This window comes from Camarhynchus parvulus, chromosome 4 (genome assembly GCF_901933205.1).
Source record: "Camarhynchus parvulus chromosome 4, STF_HiC, whole genome shotgun sequence".
Lineage (NCBI taxonomy): Eukaryota > Metazoa > Chordata > Aves > Passeriformes > Thraupidae > Camarhynchus > Camarhynchus parvulus.
In genome coordinates, this window is record NC_044574.1 from 26,955,670 (window position 1) to 26,972,793 (window position 17,124).

The window sequence follows — 17,124 nt, forward strand, 5'->3', positions numbered from 1 at the left end:
AAAATAGAGTCTGGGGAAAAACCTACACAGAAAGAAGCAGGATAATCAAATTAAGTGAGAAAGCTAAGAGAGCTTTTCACTTTTTTTTTCTTTTTGTACAAGAACATATATTTTTAAATTTATTCCTATGTATCATATAGTTACAATCAGAAGAATTATGTCCAGCTGAGGCTACTGCACAGTAGAGATAATGAACTTTATCTAGTGGCACATGGTACCAAGAACTTTAGCTTTTTAAATATTTTTTGTTTGGGATGTAAGCAGAGACTTGCAGAGTTTTTTTCATAACCATATCTATTAGAACAGATGTAAGAATCAATGATTTTTAAAAATATATTTTCAAAACCAAACAGAACTTAAAAAAAATCATGCCAGTGAGAGCCTAGTCACCAGGGACACCAAAGATATAATTAAAATATATGTTAATAAAAAGGCAGTTGAGGATCTATGCCAGTCTTCCTCAGGGATCCTTTATGTTAACCACACTCTGATACTGTTACTGGAAAACAATATTCTGAGCTGATACATTTAATATCTACAGCTATTAATAGTTACAGGTATCTTAATACAGTATCTACATCTTCCCAAATTCAACTGTCTTATCTCCGTTTCTGTGTTGCAGAAGAATACTGGGTTAAGAAATTCAGATGAAGCCAGAGACAATTTTTAAAAACTGAAAGAAAATGCTCCTTATTTTTTTTCAGAGAAGAACATTTCTGCTCCATTCAGAACAGGCAACAGTACTATGCATGGGTAAATCAGATACAACTATGAAACATGCCTGAATCCTTTGCTGCCTATGGCTTAGCAGCTATCTCATTTTCCCTAGACTTGAGGATGGGTAGGGAAGAAATACTAGAAGAAAACTGAAGAATAGAATTAAGTCATGTTTGGAGAGTTTCTCATCTCTGGCACATTACCTTCTCCTCTTCTCTTCCAAGTGCCCTCGTTAAAAAGAATTTGAAACTTCTCCCTTCCCCAGAGACTCAGATTTTAATTTATTACTTATCTGTTATCTACATTTTATTTTCCTGAAGAATAAACCTACATCAACCTGACAGTTGTGCTGAATGGCAATGGTTTATGGACCAAGTAATTTATTTATTGTAACTACAACCATATGTTTTAACCTGCTACAAAATCATGAAATACTTCCCATTAATAGTCAGTCCAAGTTAGATTTCTATACTGAATTGCTTAATGTGAATGTACAGCATTTCTGTACTTAAAACAAATAGTGCGAGGACATAAACAGCAGTTAAATGTATTCATGCCTTATTAGACACAGTTTCACAAATGGGCTGTCATATTTCATTAGAAAATACCATACAAGTTTTACGTGTGCACAGTACCCTTCATTTCTGCAGGCAACACCACTACTTTAAATTACAGAACACTCACAGAACCACATGCTATTTGTTTTAAAGGCACACAAAGGCAAACAATCTGGGATGAGGTGGTGCAGGGGGGACATCCAGAAGGAAATTTAATTTTTTCTCCTACGTCTACCACATTTTTATTTAACACAGCATTCTTATTAAATACACAAAAGAGTAAACACAGAGACTACAATGCTACAGAAGCTTCAGAATAGGAAATGCAGGTAATTTCTAGGTATGGACCATATAATTCCTTCTGCTTTTGGGGGGAAGGTGGGATACAAATGAGAATCAAGCACTCTTGTTATAGTACTGTTAAATGCACTTTTGTCAGTTCTATGGTATGCTGACTTTAATCTTCTTCTGCTCAAATATGGTGCCATGGGGTGAAATAGGGAGGCTTCTGAAGAGGCATTTTTTTAGACTGAGAGAGTCCCTAAAGAAATGTCATGGCAATGTAAGGTAACTGGTAGCTGAAGAGATGTGAACTAGAGAAAACCTAAAGAAAGACAACCCCTAGAGGAAAATCTCTTTTCATTTCCCAGGAAAACTCATGTTTGGCAGTAAGTACTATACAGGCAATGGCAAACCAGATTTCATTTTAAAAATTATTCTCCATTACCTACTGCAAAGGTAAAATTCCACTAGTGTTTTGCTGGCCAAATCAGCATGCTGCTTTCAAACATGACTTGCTTTTCTAACCTAGAGAAGGAGAGCTGAGCCTGCCTTCTCTGCTGGAAATGAGCAAACAATAGCAAGCAAGTCTATATATATACAAACAATTATGTTATAATTTATAATGAGCAAAAATCTACCATGGCTCCACAGCTAGACCAGCCACAATCAGCTTGTTGTGTACTAGTGTCTTTTTTGTGTAGCTTCCTTTGGCAGAGGGATTTTCATTGAAACCAACAGTTTTGTGAGTTCTCCAACACTGCCAGTTCCACTTCACCACATAAAAGACAAAATCTTAAGTCAGAAAAAGAAGTTAAGTCCTAGACCACCCTGATCTTAGCTGGCCTGAAAGCTCAGAAAATTAACACCACCTTGTTTTTCATCAAAGAAGCAAAATCAAATTAAATATACTTGTTTTCCTGCTGAAAGTGCACCTCTGTGTCTATGCATGCTCCATGTGCTTAGAAATATCTGACCCAAGGAATTGTGGGGGGCCTCTTGAAAGTTAATAAGACTCACTAAGGTGGGGAGACAAACAGTGGCAGCCCCACTGTTAATTTTGGATATTGCCCACAGTAAAGTTTTCCACTAGTTTTCAACTGTGTTGTTTCTCTGCTTTCTTCTTGCCAATCCATAGGAAATAATCATCCTCCAAAGGAAGGAAAACCAAACTGACAGACTAATATAATCACACTCAAACCCACATATACAGTGCTGGCACTATCAAACTGGTTTGCAGATAAGAGATTTGATAGGTGATTATTGCCTTTGAGCTAAGAAACACTATGATAAGCAGTTCCTATGAATAAAGTTCTCACTATACACTGTGTTTTGTGCTTCATTATTATTACAACAGTATCTGTTGGGAGGGAGGACACAGGGGCTGTAAAAATAAGGCAATGCTCATTTCCTTTAAGACTACAGTATAGTTAGTGAAAGCACAAAAAATCCAAAGGTAAACAGTCTGGCTCTAGAAAGGGGGCAATATCCAATTACAATTATTAGCTAAGAAATCCTACATATCATCTCAAGAAAAACCCCTTGCCTTTCCTACCTAGCCTATGACAAGCTGAGTGAACCATTTTGACTGAAAGCATTAAGAAAAAGTTCACCAAACAAGTATTTTTATCAAATAACTATGAGTAGCATAGTGAATGAAATTGATACAAAATAAAATGCTAGAATTCAAATGGAGCTGTCTACTTCCCCATCTCTATTCATATATGACTTTGCCTGCCAGTAACACTCAATTAACATCAAATTGATGAGCTTATTAGCAGAGACTTAACACCACAAAAACACACTTGATTCAGTATTCAGCAAAGCCTTGATAATTAACATGTCTATCAGGAGGCTGATGAATGGGCATTGCTAAAGGGATTTCTGTAGTTAAGAGGCAAAAAGATGAACTAAAGGAATCTGCAGTCTTATACTGCTTACCCGTGACCACAAAGCAACATCTTAAAAGGCACTGCTTACAAGTCCCTGCTTTCCAATATAAAAGATGCTGCTGCCAAGAGTTCTTGACTTCTCCACTTTGTTGGATCCAAAATAATGCATGCCATTTTTCTGTGGGTTAATAAGCCATGACATTTGTCCAGGCTATTGGAGACAATTGCCATGTAGGAAAAGTGCTTTTTAAAACACATTTCATGTATGACAGCCTATCCTGTGCAAGTAACACCAGAAAGAAGCAAGACTTTTTTTTTTTCGTGAGGGTAGTACCAATCTCCTTAAGAAGCAGACCCTGGAAACCAGATCCTGCATCTAAAGGAAACCAGGTAGTAGGCAACTCTTATCACTGGAGCACTGTGTAGAGCAAAGCAAGGACTTACTGGGAATACATGCAACAGGAGCTTTGTCTCTTGGAGCACAATTATCAGTGAAAGAATAAATGATGGTTTATTCAATATTATTAGTACTGCGTCTCCTCACTACTCCTCTACATACACTGGCAGGGATTGTGGGCACCCACCTTTTGGCACAGGTAATATCAACTCTTTCAGAAAGCAAGGAGTTAATGTTACATTTTAAGGAGAAAAGTCACAAAGGAGAAAGAATGGCAAGTGACAGGCAGGGCCATAGCTCTGCACAGGGATTCCCAGGCTGGTGAAGGACTCTGGGTTTCACTGGCGGCAGTGTTCATGTGACACTGGGAGTAATGCTGCCCTTCCGCAGCATGGCTTAACCAGACAGCAGCTGCCATGTAACCATAACATGTTACCTACAAAACCTGGCAAGTAAAAGGTATTAATTGCTTAAACCTCTAACAAAAGAAAGTGCATTCGTGCAGAGGGGGTGATAGTGGTTTTCTGCTCCCCCCCCTGAAAAGCTGGCTCCTATTACAATAATTTATATATTGGGATTCTTTTATTTTACCAGAAGTATTTTGGATTTGTACATAGAACATTAATTTAACAGTTCCAATTGACTTAATATGTTTAGCCTCTTCCCACCAAGCTTTAAAAGTTTTTCAGATGTTGACATTTGTTCAGGTAAGAAAGCCATTTCTTCATTTAGTGATCATTTTAGAGGTTCTAGGTGACCTGTGTCTGGATACAAAATAATAGCCCTTTCACAGGGTGAGGGACGGAGATCTTTGTGTTTTAAATGAGAGCCATAATGGCAATACTTGGCAATTTTCAGATCAAATGCAGACATATTTCTTTGACAAGAATACTGAAAGATATTCTTCGTTCCCATGTGATATGATAACCACACTTAAAATATTTTAACCCCTTGTCAGCCAGAGTTAGAAAAACTTCAAATAGTTTTCTTTCAACAGATTAATAAACTGTCAATAAAGACAGTTTCCATTAACTCTCAAAGCATTTATTTAATGCTAAAACAATCCTTACCTGTATCTTATTTTTACTTTTAAAGTAGTCTGAGCAAGAGCATTCTACATACAGGAAACTATTTTAACTAGAAGAATTCTATATATACATATAGAATAAAATAATTTATACGTGTATATATACACACATGCGCTCTTTCTTTCTGAGCAAAACCACTTGGAATGCCTTAATCCTGGCATGTCAAACTGGGAAATGGCCCATAACTAAGCTCCCTAAACCCATGGAATATGGATTATAGCCAACAAACTCTTTCTGTATGGAGTGTCATAGATGGTGACACAAAACCAAACACTCTGAAAAGAACTCATCACCTCCTCAAACTTAGTTCACTCTTTTACCTCTATTGCTGTAGTACCAATATGTCTCCAGCAATTTAGGGCTCTGCTTTATAGAAATGTTTAAGGAACACATAAACACATCTGAATTCCAGTTAAAAACAAGGTAGCATGAGCACAAGAGGCACTGAGCAAGCAAAAGGAATGAACTGAGACCATGTGAGATCGGTGTCAAGATACTTCAGGGCAGTTTTTATGAAAGGCCATGAAATTTAATACAAATTTCATGTAGAATAAATACTTAAGAAGTTAAAAATACCACGTATGTAAAGGAAGAATCCAAATGAGTTTGCATGTAATGGAGTTGACTGCAGTGTAAATGCAGCAAGTCTAACAAACAGATGGCTAAATAAGAACTAACAGTAAATCATTTGAAAGCTTAAGTAATTGATACATGACTATTTTCACTTCATCAACAAATTACATTTGATTGTTTAGTTGTGTAAGACAATGTGTATCAGTGTCCAAACCACAATTTCATCCAAAGATACCAAATTCCAGAGGATGACCTTTGCAATCACCATGGTATCATGCAAGACTCCCACCAAGACAATTAATTCCCTATGTAGCTTTATGTTGAAAAGTAACTGAGCTAATTTCAAGATTTATTTTTAAAATGTAAAATCTCTAATTGTGGGCAGCTAACACTATGGGTCTTTCCAAATACTGTTGGAATATCACTTCTGAAGAGATTAACTGATCAGCATTGTAGGCCACCAAAAAGATAATTTATTGCACTGAGCTGAGCTATGTAATTATAAATTACACATAGAAAAAGCAATATAAATAATAACAACAAGGAATGTCACTGATCTTAATCTAGTCTTTGTAGAAGTGGAGGTCTCACAACAGCTGACATTAATTATTCTTGCAGAGCAAGAACTACAAAAGCTTTTCTATTTTCTCACTTCTTTCTAGTAAACTGCTTGCTTCAGCAGACTGAAGCCCATGCTTAAGCTCTTGTTTTACAGCAGTTTAGAGTCAATAAATGTTACCTAGTGACTACTGTATCCTGTAGAAAAGCTAAGCAGTCTGAAAACTACATTGAGTTCTAGGCAGGGAAAACTTGCAAGCTGTCTTAGGAGTTTCCAAATGTACTGGCAAAGGATTCTGTGCAGGCATGCGTGTGTGAGGAACGCCTAATCTATTATGGGCAAATAAATAATAATGTCACCCTTGATTAAGTAATGAGTTGTGTACCTTACATTTGTAAAGATGGCAAAGAATCACAGCACAGGATGACGTGGTTACTAACACCCTAGCTATAAAATCTTGCTACTGAAACATTAACTACAATATAAAATACTCAGCAGTATTGTGATTTTTCCACTTCTTTTTTTTCCCCAAGTTTGAATGCTAATATTAATAAGAGAATGATGTAATTGATTAAACTCATAACCACTTTCTGCCAAAAGGAAAATAAACACATTGGAATGACATCTGGCATTAAGTCTCTGTTTTCTTAAAAACATGTTTATACTTTCTGTTTCTCAAGACACCAAGGACAACAATAAAATCTGTATTCTGACAAATTTTACAGCACCAAATTAGTACTAATTAGTACTTGGAATTTTAAACATGAAAATATTGTACTGTCAAGAGCTCTCCACCTAAGTGTATGTACACAGCTTCCACCACCAAAGTATTTGACCTACTTGTATTACTACTAGGAGTGACTAAAAATTACAGTTGCTTTTGCTAAAATATTAATGTTCTCTTTTTTATGGTAGCTGAAAGGACTTTTAGTCAGATAAGCATCATAAAGGTAGTTATATCCACTGATCTATAGGATGAAACTGAATGTGTTAACGATTTTTGCCTATGGATTGATTTTGTGAATTTGTTTGGTTTGTGGTTTTTTATAGTATTCTTTATTATGAATTTAATTCAAATTACCCTTGAGATTATGTGACATTAATCAGCATCACAAAATGTTGATAGTTCTGAGATCCAATGGTAGCATCACAGTTTTTACATCAATGCTGAAGCTGTCTAATTTTCTAATAAATTGTGAAATGTTGGACAGCAGGTGCAAAAACTTTGTGGCACAAAAAATCTCAAGAAGCAAGATTTCCCTCTCCAACACTATAATAACAATGAATTTAATAATCTTTCAGATACCCCAGCTTTGTCAATCCAGCTATTCTAAGACAACAATGCAGGTACATTTGCAGTTTTAGAAGGAAGTTTACCCCTGACATCTTAAAAAAGAAGAGAATGTCCTCATCCTAAAGAAGAAAGACAGCTTCCTCTTTTGGGATGGGTCACTGAAAAAAAAATCCTAATCTTGGAATTTAAATGGTGGGGGTTAATAAAATAGACTCCTACTCAGTATGACAAGTACTTGACTCTTAAATCTTGAGAATAAGTAATGCCAGAAGGATTCAGCAAATTCTAAGAGGTATCACCCAACCTCAGCAATTTTAGAGTAGTGCCATCCAAAGAGGAACAACATTTTCCCTTGGGGCACATTATGGTCCTATTCACGCTATCTGCTGGGTACTTTTAAACTGAATTTGGAGGCAAAAATCCCTGCTCAGTAAATATATGAATAGTATATGTGAAAACCAGCAAGTTTCTTTTCTCTCACATTTTGTGTCACATTTTGTTTACTCTGGAGAGTGCTCCTCCTGTGCTTTTGTATTTCATGGGCCCATACTGCTTAATAAGCCTGCAATAAAGACATACATTTTAGAGGAACAGGGAATATAGCTAAGAAGTATGGAGTGGCAACACTCATTCTTACTTTGTTACCTCCCTAAATATTAAATCTTCACTAGCAGGGAAACAAGGCAGTCACATGAGGAATACTGGAGAGTTACAAGCTGCGTGGTGCAGCATTTGGTCTCTGTTCCCTTTCCCATTTATCAGTTTTACAGATGGTTAGAATGAGAAAAAAATAGAAAGAGGATCTCAAGAGAAGAAAAATACAATGGGGTAGGATATCTCCTAGGTAAATAGGACAAACTGTTTCAATTCACACAGCATTTAAAATCCTCAGTAGTGAAAGCTTTATCATGTGCAGAGGTAGAACAGTAGAACACAGAGAAAACTTGTGATTGACAAAATGAATCATTTTGATGCATTACTCTTAGATCATGATCCTCTTTCCTTTGAGGTCAACACCATGATTCCATTGAAATCTAATTTCACTCTCAAACTATTCATCCATCCCAGTAAAGGAGAGAACAACACTGTGCTAAGTATGCAGCTGCACTTTTAGCAGACCTTCAGTCAAAACCAAACTTCCTTGATGCAGATGTAAAAAATTTAATGAGCCAACATAAGTCTGGAAAATGTAGAGATTTTAGTTATGACAAAATAGTAAAGTGGGCTGTTTTGACCTCTAGCAGACCATTTTTTGAACTGAGTACTTGCAATCGAAAAGGGTAAATCAAGGAGTAGAGAGAAAAAAAACCCAAAAAGTTATTCAGTGTAATAGACTAAAGGTTTCTTATTAACAAAGTGGTTTTTTTCTGAAAAGCATGAAATAGACTAAGCAGAGAATAATGAGAGCCATCAGAGAGATCCACTGATAACAGAAATTCCAACACTGTGCAGATTTATTTTTTGGGAAATCTGAGATTCTAACATCAACTGTTTTTACTGCATTATCTCCTTTAGCATCAGCTGGAATCTGACATGCATCCATCAGCAGAAAATCTGGAATTCCTACATTGTCAGAATCTAACAATATTAGTCCCAGTAGATCTTTTACAAACAGTTGTCTTCCATGTTGTTCCAATATACAATAGAAACAATACTGTTTTCATCTTGAAACAAGCACTTTTTATTGAAGATTCTTTAAGATTTATTATTTTAAACTTTATGAAACATAACAAATATGCTAAAGAATTTCTCAGCAGTACTGCTGAAATAAACTATCACAGAACCAAATTTAGTGCAGTGTGCTATGTACCAACCATTCACAAAGTAATGTCCTGGTTGATTTTTTTAAAAATAAAAATATCTCTAATGTCTTCTGGGTCTCAACACTTTGCTCTTCTGACAAACCCCTGTAAACAGTGCAAAGACAGGCCATGCACTCAGAAGCAGATAAGGCATGTCACATTTTGTCTTCAAAATAGTCTATATAATTCAAAATAACTGTTGCTTGAACTACTGAAAACAAGTATGTGCTTAAGGAACAGTTAGAAATGCTAGCCTAGAAAGTTTGCTTTGGCTAACACAGTTTACCTTAATATGATGTGTGGAAAGCAGAGGGTATAATCCAAAGTGACCTACGATTATGAGAGTGCTTGTTAAACATTTCTTTTTCATGAAATATATAGTTTGGTTGTTCCTTACCTCTGTTTTCCCATTCTCTGTTGATTTACTACGTGGCTTTTATATAGGCAGCTGTCTGTTGTTGTGAAAACAATGCTGAGCTTGCAGCTTTATTTTAATTCTAAAGCTGAACTGGTTTTAAGATGGAACTTAGCCAGCCTCTGAGAAGAGCTATGTGACATGACTCACTGTAGGAGAGAGAAGGGGACTATGGGCTGTCAGTCCCATCTTCTACAGAAAAACTAAAGAATGGCTAGAATGAGTTCTTTTAGCTGAGGTGTGAGTTTTTCATTTTTTTTAATAAAGTTGCCTATGATACTCCAAAATATTTCTGTCTTACCAAGAGACAATAGTTTTGAAAGTGAATTTACACAAGAGCTTGATACTATCTAAGTTTTGCAGTTTTTTGCTTTCCAAACCTTACCGGAAGCCATTGACTACAAATCTATGAAATGAAGTACGGGCATATTCTTCTTGAAGGACCAGAGACTGTACCCTGCTACCAGAGATCATGAGGAGAATCAAATTGGTTGGTTGTTCCAGACACCTGACTTTTACAGAGGTATCTGGTTTTCACACATTTAAAGCAGACTCATTAACTTCATTGGGAGTTTGCTCATCAAGACATGCCTCTTGTTAGGGTTTCAAAAGATGGTTAGAACAATACAGTACAGGAAGAAAAGTTTTGAGCTTTCTGTGAACTTCAGCAGAAATTAGCTTTACTAGGTTATTAGAAAAAGCCCCTCCTTTGTTTGGTACATCTCCAAAGGTTAGTAGGATAAAGTTCAAAATACCACTAACTCTTAATTTCCTGAGAGCAATCCAAATGTGATAGAAAATGGTATGTAAATAATACTGTGGTCACAGACAGGATGCCATAAAAAATGTGGTGGTGGGAAAAACTGAGGGTAGATGACAGCTTTGAACAAGAAAAACCTCACACTCCTGGTGTGTGGAATTTCCAACTCCAAAAATTAAACAAGTTTTACACTTAAATAGTAACAAACTGCTCTCTGCATTTGATTCAGCATGTTACCTCAAGAAGCATATAATGATAATGATAATGATAATGATAATGATAATGATAATGATAATGATAATGATAACAACAACAATCCTAGGCAATGCCAGAATCAATATCTTCTTGAAACTTCATCTAAATGTAAAACTGTCACCCCATTCAGATTACTGATATGCTTCACCTTTAATGCCTACTCTTTTGTTTATATAATTTCTTAGACACAGCTATAAAAGAATAAATATGTATGTTCCCATTCCTTTAACCCATTTGGTAATAAGGAACAGCTCCTTAGCAAGACATCCCAACGCACTTCTTCATAAACAAACACAAGCTACAGAATGCAATGGAAAATCAAACCATTAAACATAATATGTACCTGCAGAAGTAATCGCTCAAAGGCAAGGAAATTGTCCCATTTGGAAGTCTGGGGGTGTTTCAAAGTCTGGACTGTGGCCAGCACAAGCTGTAGAAGACCACAGTGGTTCTCCAAAGCTTTGAGGTTGTTTCGGAAAAGCTGAATGTATGAGCTGAGTTGTTCAGGGGTGACTCTGCCTGTAGAAAGGAAAACAGGACACAGCATTCAGTGGAGACAAATGCAAAACTAAATGTTTTAAATTATTGTGAAAAGGTTATAGAGAACTTTAGAGGCCTCTCCACTATGGGTCTGATCTTAGCTTTGCTGCAATCACTGGGAGCTTCAGCTGCAGCAGCAGGTCAGGACAAAGACATCATCCATGAATTGTGCCTTGAGATATGTAATATGGCAGGTTTTTAACAATGTACAACAGATGGTGACATAAAGGGTAATACTTTTGTTTTCAGACAAAGAGGGACATTCATTTCAGCTAGGGAAATAATATTTGATGACTACTTCTAAACAATATTTCTGTTTTTACCAGAAGTCCAATGGGATTTTGCGAGTCTTTTACCTTACAGCAAATTCAAATGTTCTCACCACTTCCTGAGGGTACATTTTTTGATTAGTCTTGACTCAAGAAACAGATATAATGTTGTATAAATGACGCAAGGAATGATTTTTGGAGCTGTTCTTGGAAGGGACATTTCCAAGGTGCAACCCTTCAGTTTGTGACATGCAGTAACCACAGCATGATTTCACCAGCTGTTTGAAAATAAACACCCCCATGCCCACGCATGGTCCTGTAGATCTCTTCTTATTAGAAGAGCATGAGGGCACCATTTGGGCCAGATGAACACTATGGGATTAGCTGTTTATCCAACATTAAAATGCCATCTGAAATGCTCAAGCAACTTATATTTTGGAAGGGATCTCTTTCAGGAAGGAAGGCAGCTCAACTATCCCAAGAAAATCACCACAGATGGCAATTACACATGCCATCAACAGACAGGCAAAAATGGTGTCAAAACACCATCCTAGCTGCAAGTCTGGATGGCGACCCAGGCCAGGGCTGGTTCCTGGAAGCCTCTGCCAGTAACAAGTCATCTTCCTCAAGCAAAGCAGACCTAAAAAGCAGGGATATATGAGATAGAGTGAGGAGGATCCTTTAACTTAAATAGGACAATCTTTGGTGCCAGGAAAACATGCGGGTGTACTGATGCTTAGTGGTTCATAGCTTACAACACTGATCATTTCAGTCAGAATTTTTCCATAAAGGAAAAAATCTTGTAAAACTGCCACTGTGTTTCTTCTCTGTGTTAGGTTATATCACCAGTTAACAAGGCTCCCCATCTGCCTTCATCCTTTCTGTATCATATAAATGGCAAATAAATTATTCCAACAGTGAATAAATATTGAAAGCTCTTCCTCTTAATTTCAGTGATATCAAGGGCAGTCTTTGGAAGAGCATTTAGATTTGGGAAAGCTTCTAAATAAAGCAAAAACACACGGGCTCTTTATGTGAATTTTAATGGAAAGCATCAAACCGAAAAGTCAGCAAATTAACACACAAATCAAGCTGACACCACTCAGTGGGCCAGAGGGCTGACAAAAGGCTTCCACGGTTAGCCCACATAGGCTAAAACAGCAACCATGGCCATGTGTGTTTTTAGACTAAACACTGGAGCTTTCAGTCTTGTTTTATTTCTTTTAAAGCTGTGTCAGGCAGATTTACACGGTGATTTGAAAATGTCAGTCCATGATGCCTTGCAGCATACCTTTGATAATGACTGCATTATTACCCAGAGCAGTGCTGATATATTGTAGTATATTCAAAATCTGATAACTTGCTTCAATTGAGAAAATGTGCAGTTGCCAGCCCTTCCTTCATATGAATCAGAAAAATAGGAGGGCTTTCAAGACTTCTGATTTCAATTAAAAAAAAAAAAATCAAGAGTTTTGTTCCACATTGTTCCTTGTGAAAGCAAATCCAGATGAAGCACCGGATCAATTTGAGAGCCATTCAGCACCATTTTAGATAAACAATCAAATTCTTTCCCACCCTCAGAATACCACCAAAAGAAAGTCCAACACATATGTAAGTACAAGAAAAATCCTGACCTTAGCAAGTCATTAACAAAACTTATACTGGCATTAAGGAGTGCAGCATCTCATCTGTGATATTTACAATACCCCTAGAACCACTTAGATCCAGGATTTGAGAGTTCCAGCCAACTTCTACACAGCAATCTCCCTGGACAGCTGGCTGATAAATACAGTTCCAGTATTCTACTATTCCAGTAGCTGAGGAAAGGAATTTGGGAAAGTAATTGGTGGTAATCAGCAATTAGATGACTTTTCCTGAGGCCTAAATCCTCATCATCTTCCCTGCTGCTTGCTCACAGAGGGAGATTTCAGCACAACAGACTACTGCTAATCTAATTTCAACCCTACCAGCCCTTTGGGTTTTTGAAGTCCCTCTGTTGTTTCAAATTGTTTCATTGCAATGTCCCAGGTAGGTCCTAAGAAATCAAGAGGAGATCTATTTCAACCACATCATGTCTTAACTGTCATTTGGTTCTCTTAAAGCATATTTCAAAGTTCACAGGCAGAACATGGCAACTACTGGCAAAAGGACTTCAGCGCAAGTGTCTTGTCCTGCTCTCTTCTTCCTGCTCCATCACATTCATGCATCTCTCCAAACTCTAGAACCATGCATAGTCAGAAGTCTCTGTGGGCATCAAAGCCTGACTGTGAGAAATACATTATGCTGACAAAGCATTTGATAATTTTTCAATTCCTGGATGGGAAAAGGAAAATCTTGACCTCCACCACTGTTAGGATTTAAAAATACTGATAACCTTTTTGAATAAATGCCAGGAATTCCATATTGTCTAAGAAATAACCTTTGCCATTAACAGTTATCAAGCAGAATGTGCGAAACAGGTATATTTGTCCCAAACTCAGTCAACTACATCCCAATACAGGACTTGAAAAAATGACGTCTACTGAAAGCAATATTAAAACAAAACAAAAACCAAAAACCACACACACACACACACATAAAAACAACTACAAACCTCAACAACAACACCACAAATCACCCCAACACTCCGAAGCCTCAAGCCTCTTCACAAGTATAAGAGAGAGGATAAAATCAGTAAGGTAGTCATTGGGAAGTATCACAGACAAACCCAAAACTTAACAAAATATAGGAGGATGGGGAGCAGGTAAGAAAAACAGACTGATGACATGAGAGAACTAATTCAGCTAAAAAACAATGAATGGCTAGTTTGGCACAATTAACACATTTGTGCACTAAAGAAATAATCTTTGGAAACAGAATGAAATAATAATGCAGGGAATGAAACTGGATATTGCAGAAACATGACAGACTAGTGGCCAATCTCACTACTGAGGGACCTGTCCCTTCCAAAAAACACTGAATATCAGTGTGATGAAGCAACCCTGTGTTCTAACAAATGGAAGATAAAAAGTAAGACATAACAGAGACTAGACTAGCCTAGGAAAAGAGAAATCTAGCATTTGTGTCAAAGAAATTATGAAATTAGCTACCTTATTTAGCTGATATCAAGAGTGTGAAAAGCTTCAGGACAAATGTCCAAGAAAAAAAATCTTACACCTAAAAATGGGATAAAATGCAAAGTACATTTCTCAAAGAATATAATGTCAAATTGAGATGTAACCAATTAACAAATTAATTATAATACAAATGGATGTAACAAAGCATTAATTGTGCCATAACCACATTTGAGTGCGAAAAGACTAGGATTACAAGAATTGTAACATACCTAAGAAACACCCACAAACAAGAAGTACTAGTATATGAAAAGAAAAGGTAAAATAAGAGTGTTCCTCTGTGTGCTTGTACATATTTATACTACAAATTTTAGTAACAAATGGTGCCAAAACAGGTGCTGTCAGAAGCTTGTGGAACATCATTAATATAGAGAAAGAGCAGCCAGCAGTTCTGGATTGCTTTGAGTATTGGACAAATGTAAGAAGGATGAAATTTATCAGTATAAAAATGATGCATTTTGAGGCTAGGGTAAGAGCTGCAAATGTGGAGTTAAAACCTGGAAATGACAGAAGGAGGAAATAATGTCTAGGCTTCTTCATTGTAAAAGAGCAGGTACAATTCCTTTCAAGTGATACAGTTGTAGTAAAAACAGAGGCCATAGAATGCCTCAATATGTAGAGGCCATAGATATGCCTCAATACAAAGCCTCTCCCTCCAGGAGTCTGCTCTGTGCAGCTCAAATCACTCCCATTCCTGGAAGTTTAATTCATACTGTGATGCATGCACAGAAAGTCACTATAACAATTAGGATGACAGAGAACTAAAGTTAGGAAAGCAAGACAGAAATGTCTGGCTTATATGGGCTCCCTGCATCAGCTGGGGAAAAAAAAAGAGGTCTCTTTGGACACATAAAAAATATTTACATGAAAGTTCAATACTGGTACTACAACCAATGGGGATAAATAATACATGAATATATTTACACAAGACATTAAGAAACATCACTGTATCAGTCTTCCCGTAGTGGAGGCAAGAGTGGACGCAAACAAATTTAACTTGCTCTAAGGTGAGGTTTGACGAGTGTCTAATGAGCAGCTGCATAAATGTTCACAGGCTTAATTCAATATAAATGGCCCACTTCAATCCTCTATTCCCATGGTAATTAATTTGTAAAAATACTGGTTGAATTCCACCTCCAACTTTCAAGAATTTAGAGCAGATCTCAAAAGAACTGCAGAACAATTTTACCTACTTTTCAATTACAGAAGGTGCTGCTTGGTTTTGATTTTGTTTTTATTAATAATTAATTGAATAAATAATTTCTTGCTAAATAGGAAAACAGCAGCATGGAATATCAACATTTTCAATGTTTTACCATACCAAATAATGCAGTTCATATTACATGTACAAATGATGACATGCACAATTAGTCTGAAGGGAAGAAGTATTTCTGTTACTGGCAAAGCAGATCACTCAACATAGACATACTATAGCAGAAATTACCAGCAACTGATATTAAAGGTCTGTCAAAAATCTGTGTTTGAGTAGCAAAAGTAGACTGAGTGGAATAGAAAGACTTTCACCTTAACAGTTAAACAAAAAGTCAACTGGACAAACCACATTCGTAGACATTAACACACAATTTACAAGTATAACTTTTTTCCATTTGAAATTAATGCTGCAGTCTATGTAGTGCAGTGCAGGCATTGCTTCAAGAATATAACTATTTTTCAAGATGGATTTACTGGTAGAAGTAACTTTCTAAAATTCAGAATCCAAAAGCGCTTATGCATCCAATAAAAATTTATGGATGAACAAGGTGTTTAAAGAGCAAAGGTCAGAATTATCAATGCACTGTTCCAAACATCCAGGCCTTATTTTTTTCATATAACACTTAGTTAATTATCTCCACAGGGACAAGGAAACAAGTAAAGAGGAAAGTACATTTTGAGACCAGCTGAGTAAATCCATGGATGCTCTTCCAAGACTGCAGGAACCGCCAAATACACACAGCTTTTAACTTTGTTCAGTTTTATGCAAGAACACAGAGCTTCACTGGCTGGAATCCTTTTGCTGAGGTCCATTTTCCACTTGAAAGAATGAACAATAAGAAACAATCTTGGCATGCTTATGCTCACAGATGAGATTTTTCAAGTCAGTAGAGGGCTGAAGAAATCCAGATAAATTGTTTTCCTTGTCCACAATCTAAGCAACATAGACCTATCTCTCCCAGTAGCAACGCTGGATACTTGGGAGGAATGTAGAAAGCTCTTGTACTCCACAAAGCCAACTGGGCAACTGTGCTGCTAAGGGAGCTGGATTTTTGACAAACTGAGTCAGAGCAATTGAGCAAGGCAGATGTTGCCCCTTATGTCTCCTTGTTAGTCTAATTTCTAGATGCTGTTACTAACTCAAAATTCTTTTGTACTTCATGGGAAGCTTCAATAATAATCTTTAACAACAAGCGCCAGGAAAATAATTCAATCTCAAATTTTGCTTAGCTTACTTCAAAAGTCATCCAGCCTTTAAGCTGTTAACAAAGAAAAGAACATCAACTAATCCCTAGCTCTTTGGAGAGAAGGAAAGTAGGCCAGTATGGGATGCTGTTTGGCTGGCTTCTCCAGAATAAGGATCTGAAGAGCACTAAACCTTACAGCAGACTGAAAACAGATG

The 17,124-nt window shown here is 36.8% G+C and overlaps 1 protein-coding gene across 1 annotated transcript in view; it reads right to left on the reverse strand.

The window, feature by feature from the left end:
- The window catches only part of SCFD2 (sec1 family domain containing 2), a 187,877-nt gene that overhangs the window by 128,088 nt on the left and 42,665 nt on the right, over nt 1-17,124 (reverse strand). The window contains exon 4 of the mRNA XM_030946849.1: nt 10,932-11,107. Coding sequence (XP_030802709.1) covers nt 10,932-11,107 — 176 coding nt within the window. The remainder of the gene's footprint in view (nt 1-10,931; nt 11,108-17,124) is intronic.